The following is a 20,327-nucleotide window of genomic DNA, read 5'->3' as shown; positions in this document are numbered from 1 at the left end:
TAGTTCATAACTCGTCTCACCAGCAAGAGGATGGATTGATGGTTTGACTATCATATATATCTATCAGTATCACCATACTCGTATAAAGAATTCTTCACCCCAGTGAAGAGGTGATCATTTTCACCTCGCAATTTGATAAATAGAGCCGTTTGCTCTATGTTCCCTTAAACATATCAAAAAAGATTAATTGGAAAAATCAAAATTAGTTGTAGGTAAGTGGCAATACATAACAAACCGCTGGAGCCACCATACTAGCTTATGTGCAGTTTTTAGAGAGATTATTTACATTACAAGATAACCATAAGCATATGCCCAAAGCCTAACAACACAACCGCTACAAAGTTTCAACTTTTGTACCACCAAATTTTCAGATACTTACATTTGAATGTGAGCTCCTCTCTCCTGTCACGACCCATTTGTCCATTGTTATGCAAAAAATTCTTCTTCGTGTTTGGAATTTATGCGAAAGATGGCTCGCAATGAATCCCGGGATATGGTAGGACACGAAGGATACACCCGACCCATCCTTGAAATTCGGGGAGATGAAGGACACATTTGTCGTAACTAGTGATGGGTCCTGCAACACTGACGCACCGGCTCATGTATCAAGCTCACAGAGCGAAGCCTGTATCGGTGCGTGTGTCGCTTTAAGAAAAAGTCACGTGATCGATACAGCTGCTGTATCGCTCATTGCCAATGTGCGATACAGCTGCTGTATCGCTCATTGCCAATGCGCCAAACTGTTTTTAAAAGGTACCGCATCTGCATCTGTCAACGGAATGAGTCGCCACCAAAAAATAAACAAAGTTACTCTCGAAACGATAAAAGAAAAATACATCTCTCCATAACAAAATGGAGCCCTAAAGAAAAACAAAGGTTTCTGTTGTGTGGGATCATTTCGACCTTTTAACTGCAAATAAGGTAACTGTTTGTCTTTCTTTTATTGTAATCTATCAACATAGGAAAAACAGCAATGTGACTTGCAGTGTAAAGTGTTTATTTTATTTTATGCAGGCTAAATGTCGCATCTGTTCTGCGGAGCTTTCTTACACAAACAAAAACACCTCCTCAGTGTTTAGGCATTACAGAGCCAAACATGAAAATGAGGAGATAAACACACCAAGAGTGAACACAGGTAGGCCTATATAGACATTGAGCTGCATGTGTTTTATTATTTTGAAATCAAGCATGTAGGAAGACTGTTCTGGACCAGGCAGTCCTGAATTTTATTATAAAGGACTGCCAACCCCTTGTGGAGAGTGAGGGGTTCAGGGAGCTGGTTCAGGTCCTTCATACATTTTGCCAACCAGAAAGGTTTATATAGACAATGTCTCATCAGGTAGCTGATGTTAAGTACTGCATACTGATTTAATTTTGTTTGTTAGCCAAAAACCATGCGGAGGAACTCGAACGAGTGAAAACGGAGTGTGCTGCAGTAATTGCCCCCACAACATCTGAGCCACAGCCTGGACCTTCATCAGAGCAGTCCCCTGTTCCAGGCAAGTTCAGTATTATCAGCTTATTCGTACATTTATTTTGATGTTAATGTGTACTCATTTGGAGTAGATGAAAAATACTAAAACGGCCATGCATTTGTTATTATTTCAGAAAACCTGTGGCAGCGGCTCGATGAAGAAGTTGGCAGACAAACCAACAATGCAACAGTGGACTCCATCATTGAGGTCCAGCGCTACTTGGCGGAGAGAAACATTACAAGATTAGAGGATCCTCTAACGTACTGAGGGAATAGGAAGACATCTTATCTGAACCTTTTCCACCTGGCTTTACAGTTTTTGTGTACCCCAGCTTCATCTGTGCCCTGTGAGAATGTGTTTTCCAAAGCTGGGAAAATGGTGTCAAAAAAACGCAATAGACTGAATGCAAAAATATTGGATAAAGTTATTTTTCTGAATAGAAATTTATAATAAACTCTGAGTCAGTTACATTTAAATGGGTAATATTACATTCACAATACTTTTATTTTAATTTTCACTTAATGTCATTCACAATATATTTTAAAGATGTCTACAATATTTGAAATGTAAAAGATATAAAATGATTCCATGGAAAGTACAATACCTTACAGTGTATACAAGTATGACTAGGTCATTGAATCAGTGTCTGTTGTGAGTCTCAAGTAAGTTGCCTGTAATGATATTTAAGGTCCAGCAGGTGTCAGTATGGAGCAAAACAGCAACACTGTGTCGACACAGTATCGATACAGTTTGGGGAATGTGCTGAAACGCTTCACGAGGCCTCATCTACCCATCACTACTAAGAACTAACGAAGACAGATCAAAAAATTAAAGATTAATAATACAAAACAGAAAACACTGGGTCATTGACCCAGGACCATGACAGAAACGCAAGGACACTGAGGGCTGAGGTAACACAGGGGAAGACAAGCAGAGGGCACACAGGGCATGACAAATAGACGCTCCGGCAAAGAACAGAGGTAAACACACACACACAAGGTAACGAGGAAATGGCACACAGGAGGGAGACACAGCTGAACCTAATTAGATGAGACTGGGAGGAAGCAAACCAGAAAACATGAACATAGAACCAAAAACACTAGACACAACACAAAGAAGCCAGAGAGAACAGTTAAACACTGGGAAGGATAACAAATACCCCCAAACTAGCAAAACCACTGGATATTAAAAAAGATAAAACATAAACACGGAGTCCACAGACTCCAGACCATGACATTTGTCCAACTGTTGTCGCTGAAGAACAGATCTCAGAATCTTTCTGACCATACGGATTATCCGTTCCCAAATTCCACCATGATGTGATGCTCCAGGCAAATTTTAACTCCATTTTATTCCAATGTGTGGCAAAGCATTTTTAATTTGGGTATGTTTCAGTGTTTCAAGAGCCTCCCTTAACTCTCTGTTCCAACAAAGTTGGTTCCATTATCAGATTGAATTTGAGCAACTTGACCTCTACGACTAATGAAACGGTGCAAAGCATTAATACATGCGTCTGTGCTTGGAGAGTTAGCCACTTCCAAATGCCCAGCTCAGCTGGCTAAAAAGGTGAAAATGACTCCATAACGTTTAGCTGTACCTTGTCTTCTTTTAACTTCGATAGGTCCAAAATAATCAACTTCGACATTGGTGAATGGTGGAGTATCTGGCAAAATTCCTTCCTTGGGTAAATATTCCATCTTTTGGTCCAAGGTCTTTCCATGATATTTTCTGCAAAAATGTAATTCTGTGATAACCTTTGTTACAGCTGAGTTGGCATTTGTGATCCAGTATTTTCTCCTTAGTGTGGATAAGGTGTAGTTACAACCATCACCAAGCTATTGATGAATGCGCTTTAGAATGAGAGTTGCTACATAGATAGTAGATAACTCTTTATTGTCATTGCACAGTCATACATAGTAAAATAGGACAATGAAATTGGAAAACTCTCCCACGTCGGCACTATGTACAACATGACATGACACAACACAGTAACTTATGTAATAAAGATAAGATGTTGATCTACATATTGATCTTTTGCAAGAGTAAAGGGATGCTTTATTTCTTCCGGCAAGGAGCCTTTTGTCAGTCGTCCCTCAACTCTTAAGTTTCCTTCTACTCTTGCTGCATTATTTTGGCAGGCAGCAGGACTGGTGCAAGAAATCCCAGTGGATCATAAATAGAGCTCGATATTGACAACATTCCATGTACAGGCTTTTTGAGGAACATCCATTTTAAAGTTGAATGAATCAGTTTCCACACACCACTGCAAACCCAGAGCTCTTTCTACAGGAAGTTTGTCTCTGTCAAGTCTTTAGCCTTTTGCTCCTCTGGGGAGGAGGGAGGAGGAGGATGATGAAGAAGAAGATGGGAGAGCTAGAGAAATGTCTAAACACTGAATTTTGAGCTGAGCTGGACAGTCAGTGTTGCACCCATCTTCCAAAGCTACATGTGTCCTACATTGTGTTTCTTTCTGCAGAGGAGCTTGCATCCAATAAAAGCAGCAGGAACAAACACGGGAAACAAATAAAAAGGACAAAGTGAAAAACTGCAAAGCAGAAAAGGAGGAAGCAGGGACTCAAAGAAGGAAGATAAATAACAGAAAGAAAAGAAGAAAATGTCATGGCTGTGTGAAGGCAGGCAGGAACCCAAGAGCAAGACTCACAGAGGCAAATGTGAAGTCAAAACACCCAGCTTTATTGGGAGTTTGCTGATTGAACAGAAAACTAACTAAAGTGGGAAAGCAACAGACAGGAAAACGGGCAAACAGAACAAACAGAGTAGAATGAAGAACGACACAACGACGAGCAGGGGAAGACGCAGACACTAAATACAAGAGGTGAACGGGACTGAGAGGAAACAGCTGGGAGACACGGCTGACACTCAGAGACAAAGTAACAGACAGAGAACAGAAGGAACACATGGGCAGAAACTTCCACAGAACCAAAACCCTTAAAACTAAAAAGTTTAAACCCGAACACATAATCAGAATGAACTAGAACACAAGATCATAATAAATAATAAACACAAAATGCTGGGTCAAATGACCCAGGACCATGACAGAAAAATAAAAGATGAGAGAAGAACGAGTCAGGTCAAGCAGCAAATTGTCAGACATCACCACAGACAATGATGAAGATCCAGATGACCGTGTGTCAGCGCCATCTACATCAGCATCAGCTGGACACTGGAAGCAAAAATGAAAGGACGATGAAGAACAAGATGGGAAAGACGTTACACCCCAACTTTCAAGCCCAGTGTCCTACATGTAACATGCTCTCTGTCAGGTTTTAGTTAATGGACTCAGGCGCAGACCGGAAATCCTTGCAGAGTTGACAGTCAGTTTATTTACACAAACGACACCAGGTGATACTATTTACAACGTGCTGGAGGGAGGGAAGGGGGGTCCAGGGCTCTGGGGCATGTGAGGGGAAGGACGGGAATCAGACACACTCCAATGGCTCTCTCTTCTCTCTCCACAACGGGGTAACACAAATCCACTCACTCGTGCACACGGTAACAGGCAGGCAGGGAAAGGTCCGGGGTAGATCTGTACACAGAAACCAGAGTTAACGGCGAACAGACGGAAACGACTTTACAGAGTTGAACTCACTAACGGTAGAGTGACTGACGCTGATAGCTCAACGATCCAGCGACGAGTAACACAGCGCTGCCGTCTTAAATAGGCCTTGCGATCACCCAGATAGGCAGCAGGTGCGTGGGCCAGGGGCGGGAGCCCATTATGAGCACTGCCCCGGCAGGTGAGAGAGAGAGAGCAAAAAACAACAAAACACATGTTGCCTAATACAGGATCAGCTGGTGAGGCACAGGGACCATGACACTCACAGACTGAATCTCGGGTGGCCCCCTCTGACCCACGGACTTAGGCTACGTTCACACTGCAGGCGAAAGCGCATCAAATCCGACTTTTTCGACCCTATGCGACCCATATCCGATCATGGTATGACAGTGTGAATGGCACAAATCCGATATTTTCAAATCCCATCTGGGTCACTTTTGTATGTGGTACTGAATCCGATACATATCCGATGTTTTCGAAAGCGACTGCTGTTTGAACAGTCATGTCGCATTAAATCCGCCTTTTACGTCACTGACACAAGACAGACGCCAATTATCAGCTCCGGAGAAGCACCCGATAAGACATCGCGAACGCTTCCTGGCCATCCAGCGTAGATGTCAGTGAAACTTTTGGGAAGACAACGTTGGAGAAACGTGAATTTTTTATTTGTACTGTATAATCTGCAGATTCTGACAGAAGTCTGCAACTATCCTTTGAAGCACCGCTCCTCTCTAAAACAGCAATAAGGATCATTATTTTGTTATTTACATTATTATGTAAATAACAAAATAAAGCAAAAATTGGGAAAGGTAAAGTCCCAAGTCTTTATATTAAGGGCCATCAGTCAAACAATGTTGTTTGCTCTGGGTCTAAACAGAGCGCGTTGTGTGTGATGTCTTCTTTTGCGCATGCGGGCCGCTTTGAGGGTTCACACTAGAGCGCATTTGCTGTTGCATTTTACTTGTAGTGTGAACATGCAGACAAAAAAATTGCATTTGATCAAAAAATCGGAATTCAGCATTAAGACCTGCAGTGTGAACGTAGCCTTAGTTTCCTGCCTATACCACCTGTGGATATCTGTTCAACCTGTGACCCAGTATGATTGTGCAAGTGAAAAGCAACATATGTGTCTCATATCACTGGTACCTTGTTAGATGGTGATGATTGTGGTCTCACTGGTCACAGACATGGAGGGAGTGGTCCTATTGGTTGGCTCCCACATTAGGAAGGCGGGGTTGGGGCCTTCCTATCACCATTGTGCTAATGTAATCAAACAATAAATAGCATTTACAACACCACCATCTTCAGGTAGAAAAACACATTATGGAACGCTATCAGTTGTGTATTGGCCTCCCCACAGCCTGGACCTCAACGTTAGTGAATATGCCGAAAGGCAGCCAACATCCAAAGAAGAGCTTTGAATGCATGTCTTTATCCTGTCTTCCTTCTCTCACCCCAACCGGTCGCAGCAGATGGCCGCCCCTCCCTGAGCCTGGTTCTGCTGGAGGTTTCTTCCTGTTAAAAGGGAGTTTTTCCTTCACACTGTCGCCAAAGTGCTTGCTCATAGGGGGTCATATGATTGTTGGGTTTTTCTCTGAAGCGCCTTGAGGCGACTTTTGTTGTGATTTGGCGCTATATAAATAAAATGGAATTGAATTGAATTGAATTGAATTTTATTTTCACTATACACATTAACAATGAGATGCAGAGGAGATTGAGGTTTAGCTGTGACTGCATGGCTTGATTTTTGTCCATATGCAATGTGACATCTGTATGTGTGGGTGTGGTCCAGTGCAGTTATGTGGAGCTTCAGCAAAGACGAATACTGTCAGAAACCCCAGTTTTATTGTTTCACTGTATTTTTTATTTATGTATTTAACACAACTGAAAATGAACGGGAAACCTATAACAGATGATGCAACACATTAACACATAGAGTACATAATAACATAATAAACAATCGTACTGGCAACGATTGCTTGCACTAAGTCAGTTAAAATCCATCAAGAATGCAGTGTTTATTTAAGGTTTTGTTTCTTTCATTACACTCTGAGTTGAAATGTGCTTTTCAAACATTACCTTTAAACTGTTTAATATAGCGGCCATTCCATCCACTCACCTTTAATCTTTAATAGTTTTTGAGATGTTGGTGAAAAATGTGTTCATGACAGTGCAGATTTCTGGCATTTTGTGTAAATTTAAGCATGTAAGCATTGATTGTTTCTAAGAAAAACAGTAAGTGAAAATAGACTTGTGTTTGTAAATGAACCCCCCCCACCCTCCCTATGTTGTGTAGCTTTCTGGATTTTATACTTATTGGACTACATACTTATTATATAGGCTATACAGTACATAAAATCAGAGTTTGCATGTTTTATGTAACTGAAATGTTTAATTATGCGGGCTAAAGAAAATAAGAAATTTATAGAGTATATTTATATGAAACAAGTGTATACGTACTGCATTTGATGTATTTTAACGATATATATAATGCATATTACAGAATGTAGCACCTATGTGTAAAAAATGTCTTTGAACTGCCAACCCATTTGATTTCTATGCCACCCTCATAAACCCTCAAAAAAAATTTCTACATCCGCCCCTGCTTATACTATGACATAGTGCAGTCTTCTCTATGGCAGCGAGGATGAATCAGTCAGAGAGTGAGAAGGAGCTCTGCTGCCTCAGAAGTGTGGACCAGGGTGTGCTGGGTTGTCCATAATGGAGAGCAGTTTGTTCAGTGACCTCCTGTCTGTCACTGACTCAAACACTTCCAAATTCTGACCAGTGATTCTACCACCCTTGCGGATTAGTGTCTTAATTAAATAGTAATAATCATAATAATTAATACTAATAAAGAGATTGATTAATTAAGTGGAGCAATTCTTTTCACATCTTTCAATGTCCTCATGTATATTAGATGAAGCAATACAATGGATCTGTAAGGGAAAATAATATGTATCAGTTAATTAATAGTTACAATATAACTAGAGCATGTTAAAAACTAGATCACTGGATAAAGTAAAAAGAAAAAGCATCCTATATTATGATCAAAAGTTGTAAATTTTTATGGAACTAATCATTAGGTATTTAACAATAAAATGCTAGAATAATTTCTTTATTTTTTCATGCAGCAACATTTCAGATAATGAAAGCTGCTTGCTATTTGCTAATCATATGAGAGATTAAATCTGATGATTGCACATGCAGTAGAACAATACTCATGGAGTGGTGTGAACGTAAACCAAACAGCCAACAGGCGGTATCTACAACGTGAAAATGGCGCCATCTTGTGGCCCCTTTCTGTCACTATAGCTGTGTCCAAATTCATGGGCTGCATCCTCCTGAGGACGCATTTGTAGACCGATTATGTCACAGCAACGCGCCGAAGGCTGTGACTCCTCCAAATGCAGCTGACAAATGCGTCGTCCTTTTTCCCCGAATTTGAAGGATGGGTCGGGTGTGTCCTTCGTGGCCCACCATATCCCAGAATTCATAGCGCGGCCCAGCCAAACTGGAGTTTCCGGCAATGGCGACCGCTACTAAGTTTTAAAATTACTGTTATTAATCCTTCTGGGTCACAAAATAAACTTTTAACATATTTTCAGGCGAGAATGTGGGTGTGTAAACTTGAAATATCTGCTCGGTTTATCAAGATATCCCATATTTGCAAAAGTGCTTCGACGTTTTCGGAGACGTCTGTTACCCACCAGCTCGATAGCTAGCCGATAGCTCGAGGGTCACTGAAGCCGCCAAGAACGGCACAACTCCCGGCACATCATTTTCAGATCACCTCCGACTTTCGCTACTCGGGTTAAACGTAATATATAAGTCACTTAGACAACCTAAAAATGTTATTGTTTGGCTTTTTTCAGTGTTTTATTTGTTCGTGAGTAAATCGGTTTGGCTGAGATTAAAGTTATTAGATTAGATTAGATAAAATATAACTTTATTAATCCCTCGGGTGGGTTCCTCCTTGGTTTTTACACCACTGAATAAACGTCAAACAGAAAACTGATTAAACAGAAGTATGAGACGGTCGAGAATTTACGCCAGTGTCCTGTTATATTTTAAATAGCAAGGAGCAGACGGCCGAGTTTATTAAACTCCACCGAAACAGCGGTGACGTTAATCAGAAGGCTAGACCGTCCAATTTCACAGCCGTTTACTTCCGGCCTACCCGACCTTCTGAGGACCCGGCCCACGTAGACCGCGAAGGCCGGGTCCTCAGGAGGATGCAGCCCATGAATTTGGACACAGCTAGGCTCAGGGAGGGGCGGCCATCTGCTGCGACCGGTTGGGGTGAGAGAAGGAAAACAGGATAAAGACATGCTGTGGAAGAGAGACAGAGATTAATAACAAGTATGATTCAGTGCAGAGAGGTCTATTAACACATAGTGAGTGAGAAAGGTGACTGGAAAGGAAAAACTTAATGCATCATGGGAATCCCCGGCAGCCTACGTCTATTGCAGCATAACTAAGGGAGGATTCAGGGTCACCTGGTCCAGCCCTAACTATATGCTTTAGCAAAAAGGAAAATTTTAAGCCTAATCTTAAAAGTAGAGATAGTGTCTGTCTCCCGAATCCAAACTGGAAGCTGGTTCCACAGAAGAGGGGCCTGAAAACCGAAGGCTCCAAGGTTCCTCACAGTGTTACTGGAGGCCAAGGTAATGCCATCCAGAGTAAGAATCTGATTAGATACCATATTTCTATGGTATATTTCATCATATTTCATCACTGATGTTACATTCTGAATGTCCCCAAATGAAGGACCTGAAAGATTTTTTACTTGCCTTTCAATAAATGCAACCAAAGCTTGAAACCGAGCTCTTTTTTTAGAAGTTTCCAGTATATCATATGCAGAGGCTGTGCATCTCTCTCTCTCATTTTGTATGGCAATTTGCATAAAATGATTTTCATGTTCATTGCCATGTCCAGTTCCTGCATATATTGCAATGTTTTCATGACATTACCACTCCCATCTAAGAACAGAGAATATGCTTGCAATTTCACATTTTCATTTTTAGTGGCAGGCCAGGATAATGCCTTTTCAATGTAAGCAGTTGTGACTTTATGTTCATTTCCAAAGTGTTCTTTGAGCAGTTGCTTTGCTTATATTTAGCCTTGTTCAGCAGCCATATGTTGGCAACTGCGTACTAGCTCTCTCGGCTGTCCTGTTGTAAACTGCTCCAAATAATACAAGCAGTCCCTCAAGTTGGCCTTTTCTTCCACTCCTTGTTCAAACGCACTGATGAAAGAGATGTACTGAAGAGGATTACCATCAAATACAGGTATTTTCCTGGATGGTAATGATGATGAACGCTGATGCTGAACCAGGGTTGCAGTTATTTCATTTTGTCTTTGTAAAATGGTACAAATATCCTCAGACTGTATCAGCCATGCAGAGCACAAAGCTGTGGGTCTAACTGGATGAGAAATAGGGGTAAAAACATTCTTATGTGTTAATACAAACTCATTGGCCAACACAGCTGCTTTTGACATTGACGTCACCTTCTGTTGATTTAAGAACATTTGACTCTCTCAGGTAACGAATTTTCAAAATCCTCCAGTAGCATTAGCTCACGCAGAAACTCACAATCATCACCAACTCCGTTAGCAGCACACCACTTAGCCCCTTTTTCATGTGCAAACTCAACATATGTTTGACTGCTGGACTTCTTGTGGTTCCTAAATTTTTGCCTGTAGGCCTCAGGTACCAGTTCATAGGCACGTACAATTGTTTCCTTCAACACTTCATATTTCATGCTCTGCTCTAGTGAAAGTGAAGCTACTACCTCCTGAGCTTTGCCCACTAATTTACACTGAAGTAAAATAGGCCACATGTCTTTTGGCCAGTTCAGAGCAGTAGCCACCTTTTCAAAAGCATTGAAATATGAATCTATCTCAGACTCACGAAAGGTACCATTTCATAGGCACGTACGAAAGGTAGGTACTAGAGCAATAGTTTTGCTAACATCAAAACTTTCCGGGGAGATTTTTGAAGTTTCTTTAGTGGCTTGTGTTTTCTGCCCTGAGGATATCTTTGGTGCTTCTACTTCAAGCTGCTTTAACCTCATTTCTTTTTCAGCTTCTATCTCAAGCCTATGGATCTCCAACCGGAGATCATAATCTGCTTTACGCACCTTATCCTTCTCCTGTGCCTCCAACTGTAAATGTAGTAAGCGAACCTTAAGCTTTGCACTGTTAGATGTCTGGGATTCTGGAGGCTTAAAGCGATGAAAGAGATGTACTGAAGAGGATTACCATCAAATACAGGTATTTTCCTGGATGGTAATGATGATGAACGCTGATGCTGAACCAGGGTTGCATAATCTGCTTTACGCACCTTATCCTTCTCCTGTGCCTCCAACTGTAAACGTAGTAAGCGAACCTTAAGCTTTGCACTGTTAGATGTCTGGGATTCTGGAGGCTTAAAGCGAGGCAGAGTTTGGGGAGCCGCATCTGACTTAACTTGGGCATCCGGAGGTGTAGCAAGTAGAGCTTGCTCTTCAGTTCTCTCTGGAGAAAATAGATAAGCAGAGGCTCCAGGGGGAGCTAAGGGGTCCTGAGAAGGGACCTCAGTCATAGCAGGGCCAATTAAGATACCCAACTCTATTAACCCCTCCAACAAAGCCTGCTTAATATCCTCCGTATTTTGGTACCAAAAGTTTATAATGAGCAGCAATACTTAACAAGTCGTCTTTGCGACACAATTCAATCTTTTCAACAACAAAACAACAAGCAGCAATCAAGCAGGTCAAAACTCATCTTCAATGGCAGCTATAAAACAAAGGCACCTTAAACTAACAACACAATTCATCAATTTAGGTTGTCCATGGCATAAAAAACGATCCCGAACGAGCCCCCACTTGTGTTACACCCCCCCTCCCACCACCACCACCACCGCAAAGGGAGGAAGGAGACAGCAACACCGGACAACCACAATCAATGAAGGAGGAGGACAACAGGAAAGTTAAGAATTAGGCAGGATTTGCTGGTTGTTTGCCATGATAGTTAAACGTAACAAAAGAAAAAAGTGGGGGAGGAGGACAGGGCAGTTGAGTCAAATCAAAGAAATGAATAAAACAAAAAGAGGTCGATAGCGTCAAAAATGCAAAATGAAAGGCCTACCTAGCTGCTCGACAAAAGGTCAGTAAAAACATACAAAAGTGGCATCAACTGCATAACCTACCCACATAGCAAGCAAGTCTGGCCCGGATCTGGTATCAAGCCGGCACTGCTAGCTGACTTCTGGCATGATAAGCCATATGTCATCCAGATATGGGCCAGGCGCGGCGTAGATGGCACTGTCTATGTGATGGCATGCCATATCTGGCTCATTTGTCTTTTAGGTTATGTGGCCCACGCTCATAGAAAACAGGTCTGACCCAGATCTGGCATCAAGCTGGCACTTTTGACTGACTGGTGTCATGGCAGGGTGTATGTTAACTAGATGTGGGCCAGGTTTGGCAATAATGGCACTATTTATGTTCCTATTTTCCTAATTTAGTTAGAAGACCCAAATGCCATGTTGCAATACTATACTGCTATGGTAGCCAACATTTCAAATGCAGGTTTGACAGGTTTGTTAGTGTACACTTTATCCAAAACCTAGTGAGGGTTTACTCATGTTTACCACCGGGTGACTGCACCTCAAGAGGTGGAGCAGGTCACCTACTGATCGGAAGGTTAGTGGTTCGATCTCTGCATGTGAAAAGTGTGAATGTGTATGAATGTGGTTAGGAAATGCTCAGTTTAGAGAGATTGGGTGAATGTAGCATGTTGTATAGAGCACTTTGAGTAATCCGCTAGAAAAGCGCTACATAAGAATTAGTGTGTTCACTGTCTGATACGAGTTTCATCATGTTGCTTTTGCACTATTATGTTCTGGCACAAGTTGCTATTACATGGCTTGATTAAGGTACACATTAGGCCAGGGATGGGCAATTCCAGGCCTCAAGGGCCGGTGTCCTGCAGGTTTTAGATGTGTCCTTGATCCATCACAGCTGATTCAAATGGCTAAATTACCTCCTCAACATGTCTTGAAGTTCTCCAGAGGCCTGGTAACGAACTGATCATGTGCTTCAAGTGTGTTGACCCAGGGTGAGATCTAAAACCTGCAGGACACCGGCCCTCGAGGCCTGGAGTTGCCCAACCCTGCATTAGGCTGACATCTGGGGCCAGAGCTGAAACTGTTCTGGGCCAGCACAGGACCACCAGTGTGTCTGCAACTGGCCTTGTGCTGGCCCATGTGTGGGCCATCTCTGGCAAAAAAGATCTGGGCCACCAAAGGGCTGTCATTTTTTGTGGTATGTGGGCCATGTGTAAGCACATTGTGTGGGCCAGGTCCAGGCCATACCAATTTTGCCATGTGGGTAGTGTGTCTAACAGTTAAAACTCTGCAGCCAGTGTATATTGTACCCCAGCTTACCAATCCACCCTCCCACCACACACTCTCAAACTACACACAAGCCTTCACACAATTGTTTGTCATGAACCAGAAGCCAGCACCCACCAGCTGCCCAGGGAGCTGCTCATTTGTAGTGATCCCCGGAGAGTGATTGACCAACTGTGCCCAGACCAGCCAATAGACACATGCCAACCAACTTTGAACTGGCCAATAGGTGGAGGCTTGACACCTGAAAGATCAAAAGAACACAAAAGCAAAGCCACATTTCTTGGCACGTAACACTCCCACTGTAAGAATTGACCTGCATGGTGGAGGATCTAAATTGTGAAATTGTATTGTGCTGCCTGTTTGTGCTTGTAGAGTAAGTAAAAAAAAAAGTAAAATTTATTTATATAGCGCTTTTCACAGATAAAAATCACAAAGTGCTTTACAACACAGGAAATGGGAATATAGAAACAATATAACAGTAAATAAAACAATGTAAAACAATAAAACTATAAAAACAGCATAAGAGGAAATTAATCAAATGCTTTTCTAAATAAAGAGGCTCACTTTCTATTTCTCCGTAATGTAGGATCATTGCAGATATGCTGCTTTTAGTCTGTAATATTTCTATTGCAGGTTTATCTTCTTTGACTGGTGTACCGGGCTTGACTGAAGCTGCAGCTGCTGTTTTTCTGATTTGCCTTTCATAATATGAATTCATAGCATTGGATGATATGTTAGATGTACTTTGAACTTCAGACGCTTGGAGAACGGCTAAATTTGCAGAATAGGCAGAAGGCAAAGCTTCAAGTTCGAGGTGTTCACGTTTCCTCCTTAGCTTTTGTTCCTACTTTAGGACTGCTATGTGAGTAAGTAACACAGCTTTTTCTGCTTTTGCTTTTATTCTTGCAGAAGAAGTTGTGCTTACTTTACTACTAGTTGAGCCTTTGGTGATGGAAGATTTACCAACAACATTTGAAACACTGTCCTCTGGGTTAACTCCATCATCAACACCATTATTACCCTTTAAATGCAAATGTTCGCAACCAGATAACTACTCTCTCACCACATTACCAAACTCATCATAAGGCATTGTTTTTGCTTTAAACCATGTTTCATGGTTTTCTTTTTCATCATCTGGTAACAAACACATCAATGAACCATGAACAGTTTTGCGGTGCAGTTTGCACAAACCTTTTCCCAAAGAAAAGCCAGTTTGTGACTTTGTGAATTGAAAAGGCTTGAAGCCACTGAGGTGTTCATTGGCGGGGTGATGCGATGTCATTGGTATGAATGAACTTATTAAACTTGCTACAGTCCAATAACTCCAATTGTCTTGTCCTTTAAAATCTTTATTCCAAGCCACGCAGCGGTCACAAACTGTTTGCTTCCACCTGATCAACAACACCTGGCGTTAATTACGTGCGTCTACCTTAAATTCTCACCATACCACAAAAAACACAAAAGGTGACCCCTAGCAGCATACATAAGATAACAACCCAAGAAATTGCTACTACAATGAACATCAAAGAAACGATCAAAGGAGATGATAAAAGTTCAAATTTTTAATAATTTCATTCTGAACAAACATGTTATACACATTGAATCAGAACACCAGTTTCTGAATCCTTTTTTTGGTATTTAACACCAGGTGAATTAAAATAATTAAATATTAACATTTGTACTCATATCTATACAATGTATATGCTTTAATTTCTGTGCCTTTAAACACTGAAAGAAAGAAGAGTGTCTTCCTCCTCATGCTGGATTTCCTCAAATGGATTATTTTTCTCAAGTTGAAAACAGCCTAACAAAAAAAATTAAACCTAGGGTCAGATAACTGGCTTGTTCTGCAGCTTCTAGCCACATTTCCTGGTCTCGACCAACATGTGCAGTTTGGTCAGTTCTGTTTTTAGGACATCTTCTCTGTTTTGATTGAAATGGTTGAGATTTATCTGTAATTGATCCAATTTCCCCATGGAAAAAGATCAAGAATGGCAGAACAGATGATCACTTATCATGGTCATTGTCATCACCTGTCACCATCACCCATCATCACAGGACAGATGATCAGAGGTGCAGAGTTTTTACCATCATCATCAACATTCCAGGGACTGAAGAATGGGTAGAGTTTCTCAGTGAAGGAGCAGCCAGTAAAGGAGTAGATAAGAGCTGCATCATCTACATCATGAAAGGAGACCAGACCTTCCTCATAATCCACAAACACCCCCACCTTCTCAGGATCAGACTGAAGGGAAAGACAGACTGGAAGATCCTCAAGAGCTATATAATTATTTTCATATACTCCTACAATCCAGTAACCTTTCGTGTTATTCGATTCAACTGTGAATTTTTCTTTCCTGTTGACTGACTCTCTGACCACTCCTAACATCAATTTGGTCTTGTCGTTAACCTGAACCTCAAAGTAAAATCTGCCTGAAGATAAACTCTGCTTTCCTAAAACAATGGGAAATTCAGAAAATCTCTCTGGGTTGTCTGGAAGATCATTCTCCTCTTCACCACAGTGTACTTGTTTTCCATCATCAGACAGGAGGAGTTTAGGATGTGCTGTATCAGGATCAAGAGTCACATCCACTGCATACTGCTGGACCCTCTTCAGCTCAGCCTCAAACAGCTTCTTCATGTCTTTACTGAGTGTTGCCTTCAGCTGATCCACAGCTCTCACCACAGTCCCCTCATGTGATGGTGGATGGATACTGACCTCTATCCAGTCCTTGGTGGTTGGAGCAGCTTTCAGGGATGAGAATCTTTGGAGGAGGTGGAGGTGATCTTTAGAGCGTGAGAGCTGCTCCACCTCAGAGCTTCTCTTCGTCAGCTCAGAGATTTCCTGTTCCAGATCTTTGATGAAACCTTCAGCCTGTTTCTCTGTTGTTTCCTGTTTGTCTTCAATCTCCTTTATGAGCTCATTCAGGCGTCTGTCAACAGACTCCTTCAGAGCAGTGAAGACCTGAACACCTTCTGCTTTCTTTCTGTCTGCAGCATCTTTACTCTTCTTCACTGACTTTTTGATCTCCTGAATCTTCAGTCGTCTCTTCGTGATCATCTGTTGAATTTCACCTTCAGTCTTCCCCAGTTCTGCCTTCTTTCCTTCATATTCTTCTCTCAGAGGAACAAACTCATGAGTCTTGTGGTCAAAAACACAGCAGAGCATGCAGACACATGTCTGATCGGTCTTACAGAACAGTGCCAGAGGTTTATCATGCTTCACACATATCCTTCCTTCCAGGTTCTCCTCAGGATCGATCAGCTGATGTCTTTTCAGACATGAAGCTGTCAGGTGAGGCTCCAGGTGAGTCTGACAGTAGGAGGCCAGACACACCAGGCAGGACTTCAAGGCCTTCAGTTTGGTTCCAGTGCAGATGTCACAGGGAACTTCTCCTGGTTTGGCAGCTTGTTGCTCTGAACTGCTGCTGCTGACTTTCTGCTGAGCTTCACGTCTGAACTGAGAAACCATGTCAGAGATGAAAGTGTTGATGTGCAGCTCAGGTCTGACTTCAAATACCTTTTTACACATGGGACACTGACACCTGTCACTGATATCCCAGTGTTGACCGATGCAGTTTTTGCAGAAGTTGTGTCCACATGGTGTGGAGACTGGATCATTGAAGACATCCAGGCAGATGGAGCACTGAAAATGATCGTCAGATAGAAGACACCTGGCAATAGACATGTCTGCACTCTGAGTGAGGAAGAAAAGAAAATGATTTTATTTTAAATCGCAGTCACATTTAAAATGGACCTATTTTGCTTTTCTTTCTCTTCTGTCACATATCTCCCTTTCCAGTGGTGGATTTTCACGCTAAAAATGACCAGAGTTTCAAATAATTGTAAATGTACCCATTTTTATACTTCTATATATCCGGTCTTAAGTCTGATGTCATTAGCCGTTTCCGGGTTCAAACTCCACTTCAGGTCCCAAAGTGAAAAGAACACTGCGACATCACTGAGAGCTATGAACTGTCTAAATTCTTTCATCTTTAATAAAGTTATCAGTGTGGCTGCTCTACCAGGTGTAACAACTAAGTTTAACATCCAGGCATCCATGAAAACAGAATTTATGAAGTTTAATGGACTTCGAAGTCAGCAGAGAGTTTGCTCGCTAGCTTACACCTAAATATAATATACCATATTCTGACTGAGGGATTTCTGAAAAATTAAAACATACAGCTCTGCTATCACTTCCGACATAAATGAAAAGGGTTAGGGCTGTTTCCCTTTGTCAGTGTTTTCCAACCACTGCGACGTGGTGTGCTGTGAGAAATGATCAGCTGTGTCTTGGAAGATTATCTGGTTCCACCTGATTAGTACTCTAAGCGACCGGCATGAGTAACTGGCAGAACAATTACATTCTCCACTAGAGGGTAGTACAACTACCTGCTCTAATTAAATGACCTGCCAACTGCCAGTGAAACAGAAGAAGACGAAGAAGAAATTACATAATAGTCTTTCTGTGAGTCAGACAACACAGCGTGTAATAGCAATAGATAAATATTTAAAAAGAAAAAGTAGTCAATGTGACCTGGGTCCTGGAGAAAATTCCAATCCAGATGAAGGCCCTAGTATGAGTAGTGGTCAGAAGAAAGCAAAAAACGGTATACTGGGGACAAACTGAGCCAATTCCACTATATCTGGTGCGTGGGGAAAAATTATCAATAGCCTTTTTGTGACATTTTTGTTTGGTGGTGTGCCCTGTGATTTTTCTAATGTGAAATATGTGCCGTGGCTCCAAAAGGTTGGGAAACACTGCCCTATGTGTTCCCACTTCCCCTGATCACCTCCTCTGTGTATTTAGTCCAGTCTTATGTGTTTTCGTTCAGTCTTTGTCTGGTCGTCTGTGTTACCTCCCACCACGTCATGTCAGGATTAAGTCTTTCATGACTCAACTCAGGTTTCATGTTTCTTGTTCTTGTTACCTCCTCATAGTTTCTCACATACACTTGTTCAGACTCATGTTCATGTCACTGTTTCATAGTTAACCATAGTTTCTCCCAGTCTAGGTTTCAGTTTAGTTTTCCCCTGGTTGTGCCTTGTTTTCTGTTTCATGTTTTTCAGCCTCAATAAATGGCTCGCCTTGTGTTTAACCTAAGTTACGTCTCCTTCCGTGTCTGCAGTTGGGTCCCACTATTCACTCTACATTCAGTCAGCTCCCACTGACCGTGACAAGCATAATGTAAACACATGAAGATGAAGGATGAACGCTAACTTTTTTCGACTCAATAAAAGTTAACGCAAGGGTTCCCAGTGGTTAGGGACAAATGCAACTGCATTGCAGGATGCTGTAAACAGACCAAACTTCAATCAGGAGAACAACTGAGATAATCACGTCATCACTTAACAACCAGATAGTACTCGTGTAGTAATCAAAGCACTACACAACTTGCCTCATTCCCCCATTCATACAAGTATTTTTTCTATGCTCTTTCTGTTTAAGTGCTTTCTATCAAATTCATACTTATAATGAGGTCAATGTATGTGAAAGTAGTCCTTGTGAGCCCGAAGTTCACATTTCAGTGTGCTCTGAACCCTGCTTCACAGATTATTTACTCCTAGTTTGATGACAATACCAGCCATCTGTGTTAGACGGCATCATGAGTTTGAAACTAGAAATCAAAGGAGTGATATTGAATGTTGTCAGTGTGAATGCCCCACAGGTTGGATGTCAGTTAGAAAAGAGGAATTCTGGAGTAACTCGGATGAAATAGCAGAGAGTGTGCCCAGTGGGGGAGAGTGGTGATAGGAAAACACACCAGCTTCAGCAGCGTTGCAGTCATGTTTCCTGACACAGAGAGAGTTTAAACTTAAAACAGAGTGATTGTGATGATATGTACTCACCAGTGTTGGATAGAAGCTCTGCTGTGCTGTTGAAAAAGGCTGGATGAGCTCAGTTTAAGGTTCCTTTGAGGACAGACTGATTTTTTTGCCCACTGAATCAGCTGTGAAACAAATAGTTTCATCTGATAAATGCTGGAATGCCGTCCATCCAGACTTTTGTTCTGCTTCTTTGTTGTCGGGTTGGATTCCTTCTCAGAAACAGTTGGAGTTTTATTTTAATGCAAACGTTAGAATAAGAGATTCAGAACTTCAGGCCAACATTTAGCATGCACTGCATCATTTCTTAAAGGGTTCAACAGCCAAAGAACAGAAGATGTTTTTTCTCTTTTCTCCCAATCAAAGCTCCAGAAAAAATAAGAAAATCTTATTATTTTATTTAATCTTAATTCTTATTTTTTTTTGTAAATTAGAAGAGCCACAGTTGTCAAAGCAGCAGATTGTGGTTTGCCTTTATGTTTGTTTGTTTTTACTCCTAGTCTGTAATTCAGTGTTGATGTAGAAGTGATCTAAGTCATGAAGAGATAAGACTGTGTGGGGTCGCAAACTCTGAAGTCAATATGATAACCTTATCCCACCAACGCTGTGGAGGTCCAGCTTTTCAGATTCAATTAAAATTAAATCACTCAAAAAGGTCCCCTGGAAAAGAGTAGAATTCTTGGAACAGAGTTTATTACAGTGTCATATGAACAGCAAACCAGTACATTTACAATAAAACAACACATAGAAAGCAAGCAAAGCGAACCAAAGCAAAGCAAAGGTAACCCCAGGGTGTAGAGAACTTTAAGCACACACAGCAGGGACACATAAAATGACAGACAGGAAATGAAAATGAAAAGAGAGCGAAAGAGTCCCAGGTGGACACTTAGCTGTGCCAAGCTGAATTAACCCTATATGTTTGGACTTGTCACCGTTGGTCATAACACAATCAAAGGTTACTTATTGATCGTAATTATTACATTTCAAACAGTATTGATCAACATCTGCTCATACAACAGGGGCACAAACTTCATTAATATAATTGTGGATA

The 20,327-nt window shown here is 41.5% G+C and overlaps 1 protein-coding gene and 1 long non-coding RNA gene across 3 annotated transcripts; both read right to left on the bottom strand.

The window, feature by feature from the left end:
- Positions 1-4,793: 4,793 nt before the first annotated feature.
- On the bottom strand, positions 4,794-5,471 carry LOC112843823 (uncharacterized). Its single transcript, XR_003216343.1, has 2 exons — positions 5,105-5,471; positions 4,794-5,022 (listed from the first exon to the last, which is right to left on the bottom strand). It is a non-coding gene; the product is annotated as an uncharacterized LOC112843823 (long non-coding RNA).
- Positions 5,472-5,869: 398 nt separating this feature from the next.
- LOC112843821 (E3 ubiquitin-protein ligase TRIM21-like) lies at positions 5,870-19,400 on the bottom strand. Of its 2 annotated transcripts, none has more exons than XR_003216341.1 (2): positions 19,301-19,400; positions 5,870-6,312 (listed from the first exon to the last, which is right to left on the bottom strand). XR_003216341.1 is itself a non-coding variant. In XM_025902915.1 (2 exons), exon 2 carries the CDS (start codon positions 17,136-17,138, stop codon positions 15,480-15,482), a length of 1,659 nt encoding a protein of 552 aa, XP_025758700.1. In that variant the 5' UTR covers positions 17,139-17,147; positions 19,301-19,400; the 3' UTR covers positions 14,947-15,479. The 2 variants fall into 2 exon arrangements, 1 of the variants encoding a protein (XP_025758700.1); XM_025902915.1 differs by lacking the exon at positions 5,870-6,312 and adding an exon at positions 14,947-17,147.
- Between the last annotated feature and the right edge of the window lie 927 nt (positions 19,401-20,327).

Source organism: Oreochromis niloticus, linkage group LG23 (assembly GCF_001858045.2).
Source record: "Oreochromis niloticus isolate F11D_XX linkage group LG23, O_niloticus_UMD_NMBU, whole genome shotgun sequence".
Classification (NCBI taxonomy): Eukaryota; Metazoa; Chordata; class Actinopteri; order Cichliformes; family Cichlidae; genus Oreochromis; species Oreochromis niloticus.
The sequence above is the reverse complement of the archived record's forward strand: the minus strand, read 5'-3'. Positions and strand labels throughout refer to the sequence as shown.